At 35.6% G+C, this 21342-nt stretch overlaps 1 protein-coding gene across 1 annotated transcript in view; it reads left to right on the top strand.

Moving 5' to 3' along the window:
- Positions 1-21342, top strand: part of LOC128664923 (N-acylneuraminate cytidylyltransferase-like) — a 299525-nt gene that overhangs the window by 235139 nt on the left and 43044 nt on the right. The window contains exon 6 of the mRNA XM_053719716.1: positions 1067-1235. Coding sequence (XP_053575691.1) covers positions 1067-1235 — 169 coding nt within the window. The remainder of the gene's footprint in view (positions 1-1066; positions 1236-21342) is intronic.

Genomic DNA, 21342 nt, shown 5'->3' with positions numbered 1-21342 from the left:
TTGATGTTGTCTACAGAAACTGCCACCTATACTGATGTTGACAATACTGCAAATTTGCTTCAGAAAAGCTATGTAATCAAGAGATAGTGACAGTGGGGTAGAAGAAAATGTGTCCCTGCTGTTACTTTGAATACAAAGAAAAATATCAGCTGCTTGCCTGAATATATTTTCTCTTCAAATAAGTCATCTGCTAAAAAATAACTGTCCTATGGTTACACAGCATTTATTTCCCCACAATAGTTCTTTAAATTAATGTTTTAAGCACAACCTGACTGGGATATCTGAAAGCAAAAATCTCTGAAAAGTCCTCAAAATCTCTTAAGCTACCTTTGTTGCTCAGGTTGATATATACAGTTCCAAATGCTACTTAATTGGTACTGACAGCTAATCAGCCTTCTCTATTTACACTCCCCAACCCCCTCATTTTGTGTTGCACCCAGTTGATGTTTTTGTCTATATATATAAATACACACACACACAACTATATATGTGTTTATATATGTATAAATATACATATATACACATATATACATACATAAATATACATATATACACATATATACATACATAAATAAACATATATACACATATATACATACATAAATAAACATATATACATATATATATATATATATATATATATATATATATATATATATATATATATTATAACCCTTTGCAGTCAAATACATGGCCAAATACCATATACCTTTAAACCCTTATAAAATTTTTTTTTATTTTTATATATTTTTTTTATCAGATAGTGTTTATATGAGTGTAACTGTTTATTTTAATGCATGTATGTTGTGTTTGGTGCAACTTTAGTTTAAGTCTTAGCCTTTACGCAAGGTCTTCAGTCGCGCTAACCCTAAGCACGCTAAATTTGATTGCACTTGAGCAAACTCATTTATTTGAAACTTGTAATGCGCGCCTGGTCAGGATATTGAAATATTGTGCCCGTGCTGATAGTGTGCCACTTGTAATCTAGCCCAATGTGTATAATATCCCTTAAAGGCCTACAGACCTCATGCTGACACTTTAATTTACCTTTTTCTCTTTGTTCTAGGTTCGGTTATTTTGGAAAAAGCAATCCGAAGGTGGTGAAGATGTTGGTGTGTAATATTGATGGCTGTCTCACAGATGGCAAAGTCTATGTGAATTACGACCAGGAGCTAATCTCCTACAGTCTCCAAGACTTGGACGGCATAAAATTATTAAAAGAGAACAATGTGGAGGTAAAGTGTTTAGCTGTATGTGGTATCTGTGGCACGCGCTAACGCACTCAACAATTACCAATGTGGCGCATATTCTGCTTGTGTAGCATCTGTCTGCTACCCAGGACAGAAGCGGCAAATCTTCAGTAGTCACATCATGACAAATAGGCCCCTGTGTATACAATGGTACAGACACACTGTGTATACAATGGTGCAGATACACTGTGTATAAAATGGTACAGATACACTGTGTATAAAATGGTACAGACACACTGTGTATAAAATGGTACAGATACACTGTGTATAAAATGGTACAGATACACTGTGTATAAAATGGTACAGATACACTGTGTATACAATGGTACAGATACACTGTGTATAAAATGGTACAGATACTCTGTGTATACAATGGTACAGACACACTGTGTATAAAATGGTACAGATACTCTGTGTATACAATGGTACAGATATACTGTGTATACAATGGTACAGATACACTGTGTATAAAATGGTACAGATATACTGTGTATACAATGGTACAGACACACTGTGTATAAAATGGTACAGACACACTGTGTATAAAATATTACAGATACTCTGTATATACAATGGTACAGATACACTGTGTATACAATGGTACAGATACACTGTGTATACAATGGTACAGATACACTGTGTATAAAATGGTACAGATACTCTGTATATACAATGGTACAGATACAATGTGTATACTATGGTACAGATATACTGTGTATACTATGGTACAGATACACTGTGTATACAATGGTACAGATACACTGTGTATACAATGGTACAGATACACTGTGTATAAAATGGTACAGATACACTGTGTATAAAATGGTACAGATATACTGTGTATACAATGGTACAGATACACTGTGTATAAAATGGTACAGATATACTGTGTATACAATGGTACAGACACACTGTGTATAAAATGGTACAGATACACTGTGTATAAAATGGTACAGATACTCTGTATATACAATGGTACAGATACAATGTGTATACTATGGTACAGATACACTGTGTATACAATGGTACAGATACACTGTGTATACAATGGTACAGATATACTGTGTATACAATGGTACAGATACACTGTGTATACAATGGTACAGATACACTGTGTATACAATGGTACAGATACACTGTGTATACAATGGTACAGATACACTGTGTATACAATGGTACAGATACTCTGTGTATACAATGGTACAGATACTCTGTGTATACAATGGTACAGATACACTGTGTATACAATGGTACAGACACACTGTGTATACAATGGTACTGATACACTGTGTATACAATGGTACTGATACACTGTGTATACAATGGTACTGATACACTGTGTATACAATGGTACAGATACACTGTGTATACAATGGTACTGATACACTGTGTATACAATGGTACAGATTCACTGTGTATACAATGGTGCAGATACACTGTGTATACAATGGTACAGATACACTGTGTATACAATGGTACAGATATACTGTGTATACAATGGTGCAGATACACTGTGTATACAATAGTTTAGATAGACCGCTTATACAATGGTACAGATACACTGTGTATACAATGGTGCAGATACACTGCTTATACCATGGTACAGATACACTGTATATACAATGGTACTGATACACTGTGTATACAATGGTACAGATACTCTGTGTATACAATGGTACAGATACACTGTGTATACAATGGTGCAGATACACTGTGTTTACAATGGTACAGATACACTGTGTATACAATGATACAGATACACTGTGTATACAATGGTACAGATACACTGTGTATACAATGGTACAGATACACTTTGTATACAATGGTACAGATACACTGTGTATACAATGGTACAGATACACTGTGTATACAATGGTACAGGTACACTGTGTATACAATGGTGCAGATACACTGTGTATACAATAGTTTAGATAGACTGCTTATACAATGGTACAGATACACTGAGTATACAATGATACAGATACACTGTGTATACAATTGTACTGATACACTGTGTATACAATGGTACAGATACACTGTGTATACAATGGTGCAGATACACTGTGTATACAATAGTTTAGATAGACTGCTTATACAATGGTACAGATACACTGTGTATACAATGGTGCAGATACACTGTGTATACAATAGTTTAGATAGACTGCTTATACAATGGTACAGATACACTGTGTATACAATGATACAGATACACTGTGTATACAATGGTACTGATACACTGTGTATACAATGGTACAGATACACTGTGTATACAATGGTACATATACACTGTGTATACAATGGTACAGATACACTGTGTATACCATGGTACAGATACTCTGTGTATACAATGGTACAGATCCACTGTGTATACAATGTTACAGATACACTGTGTATACAATGGTGCAGATACTCTGTGTATACAATGGTACTGATACACTGTGTATACAATGGTACAGATACACTGTGTATACAATGGTGCAGATACACTGTGTATACAATAGTTTAGATAGACTGCTTATACAATGGTACAGATACACTGTGTATACAATGGTACAGATTCACTGTGTATACAATGGTGCAGATACACTGTGTATACAATGGTACATATACACTGTGTATACAATGGTACAGATATACTGTGTATACAATGGTACAGATACACTGTGTATACAATGGTGCAGATACACTGTGTATACAATAGTTTAGATAGACTGCTTATACAATGGTACAGATACACTGTGTATACAATGGTGCAGATACACTGCTTATACCATGGTACAGAAACACTGTATATACAATGGTACTGATACACTGTGTATACAATGGTACAGATACTCTGTGTATACAATGGTACAGATACACTGTGTATACAATGGTGCAGATACACTGTGTATACAATGGTACAGATACACTGTGTATACAATGGTACAGATACACTGTGTATACAATGGTACAGATACACTGTGTATACAATGGTACAGATACACTTTGTATACAATGGTACAGATACACTGTGTATACAATGGTACAGATACACTGTGTATACAATGGTACAGCTACACTGTGTATACAATGGTGCAGATACACTGTGTATACAATAGTTTAGATAGACTGCTTATACAATGGTACAGATACACTGTGTATACAATGATACAGATGCACTGTGTATACAATGGTACTGATACACTGTGTATACAATGGTACAGATACACTGTGTATACAATGGTGCAGATACACTGTGTATACAATAGTTTAGATAGACTGCTTATACAATGGTACAGATACACTGTGTATACAATGGTGCAGATACACCGTGTATACAATAGTTTAGATAGACTGCTTATACAATGGTACAGATACACTGTGTATACAATGATACAGATACACTGTGTATACAATGGTACTGATACACTGTGTATACAATGGTACAGATACACTGTGTATACAATGGAACATATACACTGTGTATTCAATGGTACAGATACACTGTGTATACCATGGTACAGATACTCTGTGTATACAATGGTACAGATCCACTGTGTATACAATGGTACAGATACACTGTGTATACAATGGTGCAGATACTCTGTGTATACAATGGTACTGATACACTGTGTATACAATGGTACAGATACACTGTGTATGCAATGGTGCAGATACACTGTGTATACAATAGTTTAGATAGACTGCTTATACAATGGTACAGATACACTGTGTATACAATGGTGCAGATACACTGCTTATACCATGGTACAGATACACTGTGTATACAATGGTACAGATACACTGTGTATACAATGGTACAGATAAACTGTGTATACAATGGTGCAGATACACTGCTTATACAATGGTACAGATACACTGTGTATACAATGGTACAGATACTCTGTGTATACAATGGTACAGATATACTGTGTATACAATGGTACAGATACACTGTGTATACAATGGTACAGATACACTGTGTATACAATGGTACAGATACACTGTGTATACAATGGTACTGATACACTGTGTATACAATGGTACAGATACACTGTGTATACAATGGTACAGATATACTGTGTATACAATGGTACAGATACACTGTGTATACAATGGTACAGATACACTGTGTATACAATGGTACAGATACTCTGTGTATACAATGGTACAGATACACTGTGTATACAATGGTACAGATACTCTGTGTATACAATAGTACAGATACACTGTGTATACAATGGTACAGATACACTGTGTATACAATGGTACAGATACACTGTGTATACAATGGTACAGATACACTGTGTATACAATGGTACAGATACACTGTGTATACAATGGTACAGATACACTGTGTATACAATGGTACAGATACTCTGTGTATACAATGGTACAGATACACTGTGTATACAATGGTACAGATATACTGTGTATACAATGGTACAGATACACTGTGTATACAATGGTACAGATTCACTGTGTATACAATGGTACAGATATACTGTGTATACAATGGTACAGATATACTGTGTATACAATGGTACAGATACACTGTGTATACAATGGTACAGATATACTGTGTATACAATGGTACAGATACACTGTGTATACAATGGTACAGATATACTGTGTATACAATGGTACAGATACTCTGTGTATACAATGGTACAGATACACTGTGTATACAATGGTACACGATACACTGTGTATACAATGGTACCGATCACTGTGTATACAATGGTACAGATACACTGTGTATACAATGGTACAGATACTCTGTGTATACAATGGTACGGATACACTGCTGTATACAATGGTGCAGGATACACTGTGTATACAATGGTACCGATACTCCTGTGTATACATGGTACAGATACACTGTGTATACATGATACAGATACACTGTGTATACAATGGTACAGATACACTGTGTATACAATGGTACAGATACACTGTGTATACAATGGTACAGATACACTGTGTATACAATGGTACAGATACACTGTGTATACAATGGTACAGATACACTGTGTATACAATGGTACAGATACACTGTGTATACAATGGTACAGATACACTGTGTATACAATGGTACAGATACACTGTGTATACAATGGTACAGATACACTGTGTATACAATGGTACAGATACACTGTGTATACAATGGTACAGATACACTGTGTATACAATGGTACAGATACACTGTGTATACAATGGTACAGATACTACTGTGGTATACAATGGTACAGATACACTGTGTATACAATGGTACAGATACTACTGTGTATACAATGGTACAGATACACTGTGTATACAATGGTACAGATACACTGTGTATACAATGGTACAGATTACACTGTGTATACAATGGTACAGATACTACTGGTGTATACAATGGTACAGATACACTGTGTATACAATGGTACAGATACACTTTGTATACAATGGTACAGATACACTGTGTATACAATGGTACAGATACACTGTGTATACAATGGTACAGATATACTGTGTATACAATGGTACAGATACACTGTGTATACAATAGTACAGATACTCTGTGTATACAATGGTACAGATACACTGTGTATACAATGGTACAGATACTCTGTGTATACAATGGTACAGATACACTGTGTATACAATGGTACAGATACACTGTGTATACAATGGTACAGATACACTGTGTATACCATGGTACAGATACACTGTGTATACAATGGTACAGATACACTGTGTATACAATGGTACAGATACACTGTGTATACAATGGTACAGATACACTGTGTATACAATGGTACAGATACACTGTGTATACAATGGTACAGATACACTGTGTATACAATGGTACAGATACACTGTGTATACAATGGTACAGATACACTGTGTATACCATGGTAAAGATACACTGTGTATACAATGGTACAGATACACTGTATATACAATAGTTTAGATAGACTGCTTATACAATGGTACAGATACACTGTGTATACAATGGTACAGATACACTGTGTATACAATGGTACAGATACACTGTGTATAAAATGGTACAGATACACTGTGTATACCAATGGTACAGATACTCTGTGTATTACAATGGTACAGATACACTGTGTATACAATGGTACAGATATACTGTGTATACAATGGTACAGATACACTGTGTATACAATGGTACAGATACACTGTGTATACAATGGTACAGATACACTGTGTATACAATGGTACAGATACACTGTGTATACAATGGTACAGATACACTGTGTATACAATGGTACAGATACACTGTGTATACAATGGTACAGATACACTGTGTATACAATGGTACAGATACTCTGTGTATACAATGGTACAGATACACTGTGTATACAATGGTACAGATACACTGTGTATACAATGGTACAGATACACTGTGTATACAATGGTACAGATACTCTGTGTATACAATGGTACAGATACACTGTGTATACAATGGTACAGATACTCTGTGTATACAATGGTACAGATACACTGTGTATACAATGGTACAGACACACTTTGTATACAATGGTACAGATACACTGTGTATACAATGGTACAGATACTCTGTGTATACAATGGTACAGATACACTGTGTATACAATGGTACAGATACACTGTGTATACAATGGTACAGATATACTGTGTATACAATGGTACAGATATACTGTGTATACAATGGTGCAGATACCCTGTGTATACAATGGTGCAGATACACTGTGTATACAATGGTGCAGATACACTGTGTATACAATGGTACAGATACACTGTGTATACAATGGTACAGATACTCTGTGTATACAATGGTACAGATACACTGTGTATACAATGGTACAGATACTCTGTGTATACAATGGTACAGATACACTGTGTATACAATGGTACAGACACACTGTGTATACAAATGGTACAGATACACTGTGTATACAATGGTACAGATACTCTGTGTATACAATGGTACAGATACACTGTGTATACAATGGTACAGATACACTGTGTATACAATGGTACAGATATACTGTGTATACAATGGTACAGATACACTGTGTATACAATGGTGCAGATACCCTGTGTATACAATGGTACAGATACACTGTGTATACAATGGTACAGATACACTGTGTATACAATGGTACAGATATACTGTGTATACAATGGTACAGATATACTGTGTATACAATGGTACTGATACACTGTGTATACAATGGTACAGATACACTGTGTATACAATGGTACAGATATACTGTGTATACAATGGTACAGATACTCTGTGTATACAATGGTACAGATACACTGTGTATACAATGTTGCAGATACACTGTGTATACAATGGTACATATACACTGTGTATACAATGGTACAGATACACTGTGTATACAATGTTGCAGATACACTGTGTATACAATGGTACATATACACTGTGTATACTATGGTACAGATACACTGTGTATACAATGGTACAGATACACTGTGTATACAATGGTACAGATACACTGTGTATACAATGGTACAGATACACTGTGGGATACAATGGTACAGATACTCTGTGTATACAATGGTACAGATACACTGTGTATGCAATGGTACAGATACACTGTGTATACAATGGTACAGATATACTGTGTATACAATGGTACAGATACACTGTGTATACAATGGTACAGATACACTGTGTATACAATGGTACAGATACACTTTGTATACAATGGTACAGATACACTGTGTATACAATAGTACAGATACACTGTGTATACAATGGTACAGGTACACTGTGTATACAATGGTGCAGATACACTGTGTATACAATTCGTTTAGATAAGACTGCTTATACAATGGTACAGATACACTGTGTATACAATGATACAGATGCACTGTGTATACAATGGTACTGATACACTGTGTATACAATGGTACAGATACACTGTGTATACAATGGTGCAGATACACTGTGTATACAATAGTTTAGATAGACTGCTTATACAATGGTACAGATACACTGTGTATACAATGGTGCAGATACACCGTGTATACAATAGTTTAGATAGACTGCTTATACAATGGTACAGATACACTGTGTATACGATACAGATACACTGTGTATACAATGGTACTGATACACTGTGTATACAATGGTACAGATACACTGTGTATACAATGGAACATATACACTGTGTATTCAATGGTACAGATACACTGTGTATACCATGGTACAGATACTCTGTGTATACAATGGTACAGATCCACTGTGTATACAATGGTACAGATACACTGTGTATACAATGGTGCAGATACTCTGTGTATACAATGGTACTGATACACTGTGTATACAATGGTACAGATACACTGTGTATGCAATGGTGCAGATACACTGTGTATACAATAGTTTAGATAGACTGCTTATACAATGGTACAGATACACTGTGTATACAATGGTGCAGATACACTGCTTATACCATGGTACAGATACACTGTGTATACAATGGTACAGATACACTGTGTATACAATGGTACAGATACACTGTGTATACAAATGTTCACGATAGACAGACTTATACAATGGTACAGATACACTGTGTATACAATGGTACAGATACACTGTGTATACAATGGTACAGATATACAGTGTATACAATGGTACAGATACACTGTGTATACAATGGTACAGATTACTCTGTGATACAATGGTACAGATACACTGTGTATACAATGGTGCAGATACACTGTGTATACAATGGTACAGATACACTGTGTATATCAATGGTACAGATACACTGTGTATACAATGGTACAGATACACTGTGTATACAATGGTACAGATACACTGTGTATAACAATGGTACAGATACACTGTTGTATACAATGGTACAGATACACTGTGTATACAATGGTACAGATACACTGTGTATACACTGGTACAGATACACTGTGTATACAATGGTACAGATACACTGTGTATTACAATGGTACAGATACACTGTGTATACCAATGGTACAGATACACTGTGTATACAATGGTACAGATAACATGTGTATACAATGGTACAGATACACTGTGTATACAATGGTACAGATACCACTGTGTATACAATGGTACAGATATACTGTGTATAAAATGGTACAGATATACTGTGTATACAATGGTACAGATACACTGTGTATACAATGGTACAGATACACTGTGTATACAATGGTACAGATATACTGCTGTATACAATGGTACAGATACACTGTGTATACAATGGTACAGATACACTGTGTATACAATTGGTACAGATACACTGTGTATACAATGGTACAGATACCACTGTGTATAACAATGGTACAGATATCACTGTGTATACAATGGTACAGATACACTGTGTATACCAATGGTACAGATTACACTGTGTATACAATGGTACAGATACCACTGTGTATACAATGGTACAGATACACTGTGTATACAATGGTACAGATACTACTGTGTATACAATGGTACAGATACACTGTGTATACAATGGTACAGATACACTGTGTATACAATGGTGCGGATACACTGTGTATACAATGGTACGGATACTCTGTGTATACAATGGTACAGATACACTGTGTATACAATGATACAGATACACTGTGTATACAATGGTACAGATACACTGTGTATACAATGGTACAGATACACTGTGTATACAATGGTACAGATACACTGTGTATACAATGGTACAGATACACTGTGTATACAATGGTTACAGATACACTGTGTATACAATGGTACAGATAACATGTGTATACAATGGTACAGATACACTGTGTATACAATGGTACAGATACACTGTGTATACAATGGTACAGATACACTGTGTATACAATGGTACAGATACACTGTGTATACAATGGTACAGATACACTGTGTATACAATGGTACAGATATACTGTGTATACAATGGTACAGGATATACTGTGTATACAATGGTACAGATACACCTGTGTATACCAATGGTACAGATATAACTGTGTATACAATGGTACAGATACACTGTGTATACAATGGTACAGATACACTGTGTATACAATGGTACAGATATACTGTGTATACAATGGTACAGATATACTGTGTATACAATGATACAGATACACTGTGTATACAATGGTACAGATACACTTTGTATACAATGGTACAGATACACTGTGTATACAATGGTACAGATACACTGTGTATACAATGGTACAGATATACTGTGTATACAATGGTACAGATACACTGTGTATACAATAGTACAGATACTCTGTGTATACAATGGTACAGATACACTGTGTATACAATGGTACAGATACTCTGTGTATACAATGGTACAGATACACTGTGTATACAATGGTACAGATACACTGTGTATACAATGGTACAGATACACTGTGTATACCATGGTACAGATACACTGTGTATACAATGGTACAGATACACTGTGTATACAATGGTACAGATACACTGTGTATACAATGGTACAGATACACTGTGTATACAATGGTACAGATACACTGTGTATACAATGGTACAGATACACTGTGTATACAATGGTACAGATACACTGTGTATAAAATGGTACAGATACACTGTGTATACAATGGTACAGATACACTGTGTATACAATGGTACAGATACACTGTGTATACAATAGGTACAGATACACTGTGTATACAATGGTACAGATACACTGTGTATACAATGGTACAGATACACTGTGTATACAATGGTACAGATACACTGTGTATAAAATGGTACAGATACACTGTGTATACAATGGTACAGATACACTGTGTATACCATGGTACAGATACACTGTGTATACAATGGTACAGATACTACTGTGTATTACAATGGATACAGATACACTGTGTATACAATGGTGCAGATACACTGTGTATACAATGGTACAGATACACTGTGTATACAATGGTACAGATACTCTGTGTATACAATGGTACAGATACACTGTGTATACAATGGTACAGATACACTGTGTATACAATGGTACAGATACACTGTGTATACAATGGTACAGATACACTGTGTATACAATGGTACAGATACACTGTGTATACAATGGTACAGATACACTGTGTATACAATGGTAGAGATACACTGTGTATACAATGGTACAGATACTCTGTGTATACAATGGTACAGATACACTGTGTATACAATGGTACAGATACTCTGTGTATACAATGGTACAGATACACTGTGTATACAATGGTACAGACACACTTTGTATACAATGGGTACAGATACACTGTGTATACAATGGTACAGATACTCTGTGTATACAATGGTACAGATACACTGTGTATACAATGGTACAGATACACTGTGTATACAATGGTACAGATATACTGTGTATACAATGGTACAGATATACTGTGTATACAATGGTGCAGATACCCTGTGTATACAATGGTGCAGATACACTGTGTATACAATGGTGCAGATACACTGTGTATACAATGGTACAGATACACTGTGTATACAATGGTACAGATACTCTGTGTATACAATGGTACAGATACACTGTGTATACAATGGTACAGATACTCTGTGTATACAATGGTACAGATACACTGTGTATACAATGGTACAGACACACTGTGTATACAATGGTACAGATACACTGTGTATACAATGGTACAGATACTCTGTGTATACAATGGTACAGATACACTGTGTATACAATGGTACAGATACACTGTGTATACAATGGTACAGATATACTGTGTATACAATGGTACAGATACACTGTGTATACAATGGTGCAGATACCCCTGTGTATACAATGGTACACGATACACTGTTGTATACAATGGTACAGATACACTGTGTATACAATGGTACAGATATACTGTGTATACAATGGTACAGATATACTGTGTATACAATGGTACTGATACACTGTGTATACAATGGTACAGATACACTGTGTATACAATGGTACAGATATACTGTGTATACAATGGTACAGATACTCTGTGTATACAATGGTACAGATACACTGTGTATACAATGGTACAGATACACTGTGTATACAATGGTACAGATACACTGTGTATACAATGGTACAGATACACTGTGTATACAATGTTGCAGATACACTGTGTATACAATGGTACATATACACTGTGTATACTATGGTACAGATACACTGTGTATACAATGGTACAGATACACTGTGTATACAATGGTACAGATACACTGTGTATACAATGGTACAGATACACTGTGTATACAATGGTACAGATACTCTGTGTATACAATGGTACAGATACACTGTGTATGCAATGGTACAGATACACTGTGTATACAATGGTACAGATATACTGTGTATACAATGGTACAGATACTCTGTGTATACAATAGTACAGATACACTGTGTATACAATGGTACAGATACACTGTGTATACAATGGTACAGATACACTGTGTATACAATGGTGCAGATACACTGTGTATACAATGGTACAGATACACTGTGTATACAATGGTGCAGATACACTGTGTATACAATGGTACAGATACACTGTGTATACAATGGTGCAGATACACTGTGTATACAATGGGTACAGATACACTGTGTATACAATGGTACAGATCCACTGTGTATACAATGGTGCAGATACACTGTGTATACAATGGTACAGATACCACTGTGTATACAATGGTACAGACACACTGTGTATACAATGGTACAGATACACTGTGTATACAATGGTACAGATACACTGGTGTATACAATGGTACAGGATACACTGTGTATACAATGGTACAGATACTCTGTGTATACAATGGTACAGATACACTGTGTATACAATGGTACAGATACACTGTGTATACAATGGTACAGATATACTGTGTATACAATGGTACAGATATACTGTGTATACAATGGTGCAGATACCCTGTGTATACAATGGTACAGATACACTGTGTATACAATGGTACAGATACACTGTGTATACAATGGTACAGATATACTGTGTATACAATGGTACAGATATACTGTGTATACAATGGTACTGATAAACTGTGTATACAATGGTACAGATACACTGTGTATACAATGGTACAGATATACTGTGTATACAATGGTACAGATACTCTGTGTATACAATGGTACAGATACACTGTGTATACAATGGTACAGATACACTGTGTATACAATGTTGCAGATACACTGTGTATACAATGGTACATATACACTGTGTATACAATGGTACAGATACACTGTGTATACAATGTTGCAGATACACTGTGTATACAATGGTACATATACACTGTGTATACTATGGTACAGATACACTGTGTATACAATGGTACAGATACACTGTGTATACAATGGTACAGATACACTGTGTATACAATGGTACAGATACACTGTGTATACAATGGTAAAGATACTCTGTGTATACAATGGTACAGATACACTGTGTATGCAATGGTACAGATACACTGTGTATACAATGGTACAGATATACTGTGTATACAATGGTACAGATACTCTGTGTATACAATAGTACTGATACACTGTGTATACAATGGTACAGATACACTGTGTATACAATGGTACAGATACACTGTGTATACAATGGTGCAGATACACTGTGTATACAATGGTACAGATACACTGTGTATACAATGGTGCAGATACACTGTGTATACAATGGTGCAGATACACTGTGTATACAATGGTACAGATACACTGTGTATACAATGGTACAGATACACTGTGTATACAATGGTACAGATACACTGTGTATACAATGGTGCAGATACACTGTGTATACAATGGTACAGATACACTGTGTATACAATGGTACAGATACACTGTGTATACAATGGTACAGATACACTGTGTATACAATGGTACATATACACTGTGTATACAATGGTACAGATACACTGTGTATACAATGGTACAGATACACTGTGTATACAATGGTACAGATACTCTGTGTACACAATGGTACAGATACACTGTGTATACAATGGTACAGATACACTGTGTATACAATGGTACAGATACACTGTGTATACAATGGTACAGACACACTGTGTATACAATGGTACAGATACACTGTGTATACAATGGTACAGATACACTGTGTATACAATGGTACAGATACACTGTGTATACAATGGTACAGATACACTGTGTATACAATGGTACAGATACACTGTGTATACAATGGTACAGATACACTGTGTATACAATGGTACAGATACACTGTGTATACAATGGTACAGATACACTGTGTATACAATGGTACAGATACACTGTGTATACAATGGTACAGATACACTGTGTATACAATGGTGCAGATACACTGTGTATACAATGGTGCAGATACACTGTGTATACAATGGTACAGATACACTGTGTATACAATGGTACAGATACACTGTGTATACAATGGTACAGATACACTGTGTATACAATGGTACAGATACACTGTGTATACAATGGTACAGATACAATGTGTATACAATGGTACAGATACTCTGTGTATACAATGGTACAGATACTCTGTGTATACAATGGTACAGATACACTGTGTATACAATGGTACAGATATACTGTGTATACAATGGTACAGATACACTGTGTATACAATGGTACAGATATACTGTGTATACAATGGTACAGATACACTGTGTATACAATGGTACAGATACACTGTGTATACAATGGTACAGATACACTGTGTATACAATGGTACAGATACACTGTGTATACCATGGTACAGATACACTGTGTATACAATGGTACAGATACACTGTGTATACAATGGTACAGATACACTGTGTATACAATGGTACAGATACACTGTGTATACCATGGTACAGATACACTGTGTATACAATGGTACAGATACACTGTGTATACAATGGTACTGATACACTGTGTATACAATGGTACAGATACACTGTGTATACAATGGTACAGATATACTGTGTATACAATGGTACAGATACACTGTGTATACAATGGTACAGATACTCTGTGTATACAATGGTACAGATACACTGTGTATACAATGGTACAGATACACTGTGTATACAATGGTACAGATACACTGTGTATAAAATGGTACAGATATACTGTGTATACAATGGTACTGATACACTGTGTATACAATGGTACAGATACACTGTGTATACAATGGTACTGATACACTGTGTATACAATGGTACAATGGTACAGATATACTGTGTATACAATGGTACAGATATACTGTGTATACAATGGTACAGATACACTGTGTATACAATGGTACAGATATACTGTGTATACAATGGTACAGATACACTGTGTATACAATGGTACAGATACACTGTGTATACAATGGTACAGATATACTGTGTATACAATGGTACAGATATACTGTGTATACAATGATACAGATACACTGTGTATACAATGGTACAGATACACTTTGTATACAATGGTACAGATACACTGTGTATACAATGGTACAGATACACTGTGTATACAATGGTACAGATATACTGTGTATACAATGGTACAGATACACTGTGTATACAATGGTACAGATACACTGTGTATACAATCTTACAGATACACTGTGTATACAATGGTACAGATACACTGTGTATACAATGGTACAGATACACTGTGTATACAATAGTACAGATACTCTGTGTATACAATGGTACAGATACACTGTGTATACAATGGTACAGATACTCTGTGTATACAATGGTACAGATACACTGTGTATACAATGGTACAGATACACTGTGTATACAATGGTACAGATACACTGTGTATACCATGGTACAGATACACTGTGTATACAATGGTACAGATACACTGTGTATACAATGGTACAGATACACTGTGTATACAATGGTACAGATACACTGTGTATACAATGGTACAGATACACTGTGTATACAATGGTACAGATACACTGTGTATACAATGGTACAGATACACAGTGTATACAATGGTACAGATACACTGTGTATACCATGGTAAAGATACACTGTGTATACAATGGTACAGATACACTGTGTATACAATAGTTTAGATAGACTGCTTATACAATGGTACAGATACACTGTGTATACAATGGTACAGATACACTGTGTATACAATGGTACAGATACACTGTGTATAAAATGGTACAGATACACTGTGTATACCATGGTACAGATACTCTGTGTATACAATGGTACAGATACACTGTGTATACAATGGTACAGATATACTGTGTATACAATGGTACAGATACACTGTGTATACAATGGTACAGATACACTGTGTATACAATGGTACAGATACACTGTGTATACAATGGTACAGATACACTGTGTATACAATGGTACAGATACACTGTGTATACAATGGTACAGATACACTGTGTATACAATGGTACAGATACACTGTGTATACAATGGTACAGATACACTGTGTATACAATGGTACAGATACACTGTGTATACAATGGTACAGATACACTGGTGTATACAATGGTACAGATACACTGTGTATACAATGGTACAGATACACTGTGTATACAATGGTACAGATACACTGTGTATACAATGGTACAGATACACTGTGTATACAATGGTACAGATACACTGTGTATACAATGGTACAGATACACTGTGTATACAATGGTACAGATACACTGTGTATACAATGTACAGACACACTGTGTATACAATGGTACAGATACACTGTGTATACAATGGTACAGATACACTGTGTATACAATGGTACAGATACACTGTGTATACAATGGTACAGATACACTGTGTTACAATGGTACAGATACACTGTGTATACAATGGTACCAGATACACTGTGTATACAATGGTACAGATACCCTGTGTATACAATGGTAGCAGATACACTGTGTATACAATGGTACAGGATACACTGTGTATACAATGGTACAGATACACTGTGTATACAATGGTACAGATACACTGTGTATACAATGGTACAGATACACTGTGTATACAATGGTACAGATACTCTGTGTATACAATGGTACAGATACACTGTGTATACAATGGTACAGACACACTGTGTATACAATGGTACAGATACACAGTGTATACAATGGTACAGATACTCTGTGTATACAATGGTACAGATACACTGTGTATACAATGGTACAGATACTCTGTGTATACAATGGTACAGATATACTGTGTATACAATGGTACAGATACACTGTGTATACAATGGTGCAGATACCCTGTGTATACAATGGTACAGATACACTGTGTATACAATGGTACAGATACACTGTGTATACAATGGTACAGATATACTGTGTATACAATGGTACAGATATACTGTGTATACAATGGTACTGATACACTGTGTATACAATGGTACAGATACACTGTGTATACAATGGTACAGATATACTGTGTATACAATGGTACAGATACTCTGTGTATACAATGGTACAGATACACTGTGTATACAATGGTACAGATACACTGTGTATACAATGGTACAGATACACTGTGTATACAATGGTACAGATACACTGTGTATACAATGGTTGCAGATACACTGTGTATACAATGGTACAGATACACTGTGTATACTATGGTACAGATACACTGTGTATACAATGGTACAGATACACTGTGTATACAATGGTACAGATACACTGTGTATACAATGGTACAGATACACTGTGTATACAATGGTACAGATACTCTGTGTATACAATGGTACAGATACACTGTGTATGCAATGGTACAGATACACTGTGTATACAATGGTACAGATATACTGTGTATACAATGGTACAGATACTCTGTGTATACAATAGGTACTGATACACTGTGTATACAATGGTACAGATACACTGTGTATACAATGGTACAGATACACTGTGTATACAATGGTGCAGATACACTGTGTATACAATGGTACAGATACACTGTGTATACAATGGTGCAGATACACTGTGTATACAATGGTACAGATACACTGTGTATACAATGGTGCAGATACACTGTGTATACAATGGTACAGATACACTGTGTATACAATGGTACAGATACACTGTGTATACAATGGTGCAGATACACTGTGTATACAATGGTACAGATACACTGTGTATACAATGGTACAGACACACTGTGTATACAATGGTACAGATACACTGTGTATACAATGGTACAGATACACTGTGTATACAATGGTACAGATACACTGTGTATACAATGGTACAGATACTCTGTGTATACAATGGTACAGATACACTGTGTATACAATGGTACAGATACACTGTGTATACAATGGTACAGATATACTGTGTATACAATGGTACAGATATACTGTGTATACAATGGTGCAGATACCCTGTGTATACAATGGTACAGATACACTGTGTATACAATGGTACAGATACACTGTGTATACAATGGTACAGATATACTGTGTATACAATGGTACAGATATACTGTGTATACAATGGTACTGATAAACTGTGTATACAATGGTACAGATACACTGTGTATACAATGGTACAGATATACTGTGTATACAATGGTACAGATACTCTGTGTATACAATGGTACAGATACACTGTGTATACAATGGTACAGATACACTGTGTATACAATGTTGCAGATACACTGTGTATACAATGGTACATATACACTGTGTATACAATGGTACAGATACACTGTGTATACAATGTTGCAGATACACTGTGTATACAATGGTACATATACACTGTGTATACTATGGTACAGATACACTGTGTATACAATGGTACAGATACACTGTGTATACAATGGTACAGATACACTGTGTATACAATGGTACAGATACACTGTGTATACAATGGTACAGATACTCTGTGTATACAATGGTACAGATACACTGTGTATGCAATGGTACAGATACACTGTGTATACAATGGTACAGATATACTGTGTATACAATGGTACAGATACTCTGTGTATACAATAGTACTGATACACTGTGTATACAATGGTACAGATACACTGTGTATACAATGGTACAGATACACTGTGTATACAATGGTGCAGATACACTGTGTATACAATGGTACAGATACACTGTGTATACAATGGTGCAGATACACTGTGTATACAATGGTGCAGATACACTGTGTATACAATGGTACAGATACACTGTGTATACAATGGTACAGATACACTGTGTATACAATGGTACAGATACACTGTGTATACAATGGTGCAGATACACTGTGTATACAATGGTACAGATACACTGTGTATACAATGGTACATATACACTGTGTATACAATGGTACAGATACACTGTGTATACAATGGTACAGATACACTGTGTATACAATGGTACATATACACTGTGTATACAATGGTACAGATACACTGTGTATACAATGGTACAGATACACTGTGTATACAATGGTACAGATACTCTGTGTACACAATGGTACAGATACACTGTGTATACAATGGTACAGATACACTGTGTATACAATGGTACAGATACACTGTGTATACAATGGTACAGATACACTGTGTATACAATGGTACAGATACACTGTGTATACAATGGTACAGATACACTGTGTATACAATGGTACAGATACACTGTGTATACAATGGTACAGATACACTGTGTATACAATGGTACAGATACACTGTGTATACAATGGTACAGATACACTGTGTATACAATGGTACAGATACACTGTGTATACAATGGTACAGATACACTGTGTATACAATGGTATAGATACACTGTGTATACAATGGTGCAGATACACTGTGTATACAATGGTACAGATACACTGTGTATACAATGGTACAGATACACTGTGTATACAATGGTACAGATACACTGTGTATACAATGGTACAGATACACTGTGTATACAATGGTACAGATACACTGTGTATACAATGGTACAGATACTCTGTGTATACAATGGTACAGATACTCTGTGTATACAATGGTACAGATACACTGTGTATACAATGGTACAGATATACTGTGTATACAATGGTACAGATACACTGTGTATACAATGGTACAGATACA

This window comes from Bombina bombina, chromosome 6, assembly GCF_027579735.1.
Source record: "Bombina bombina isolate aBomBom1 chromosome 6, aBomBom1.pri, whole genome shotgun sequence".
NCBI classification, from domain to species: domain Eukaryota; kingdom Metazoa; phylum Chordata; class Amphibia; order Anura; family Bombinatoridae; genus Bombina; species Bombina bombina.
Note: the sequence above shows the minus strand (reverse complement) of the source record. Positions and strands in the feature narration are given on the sequence as shown.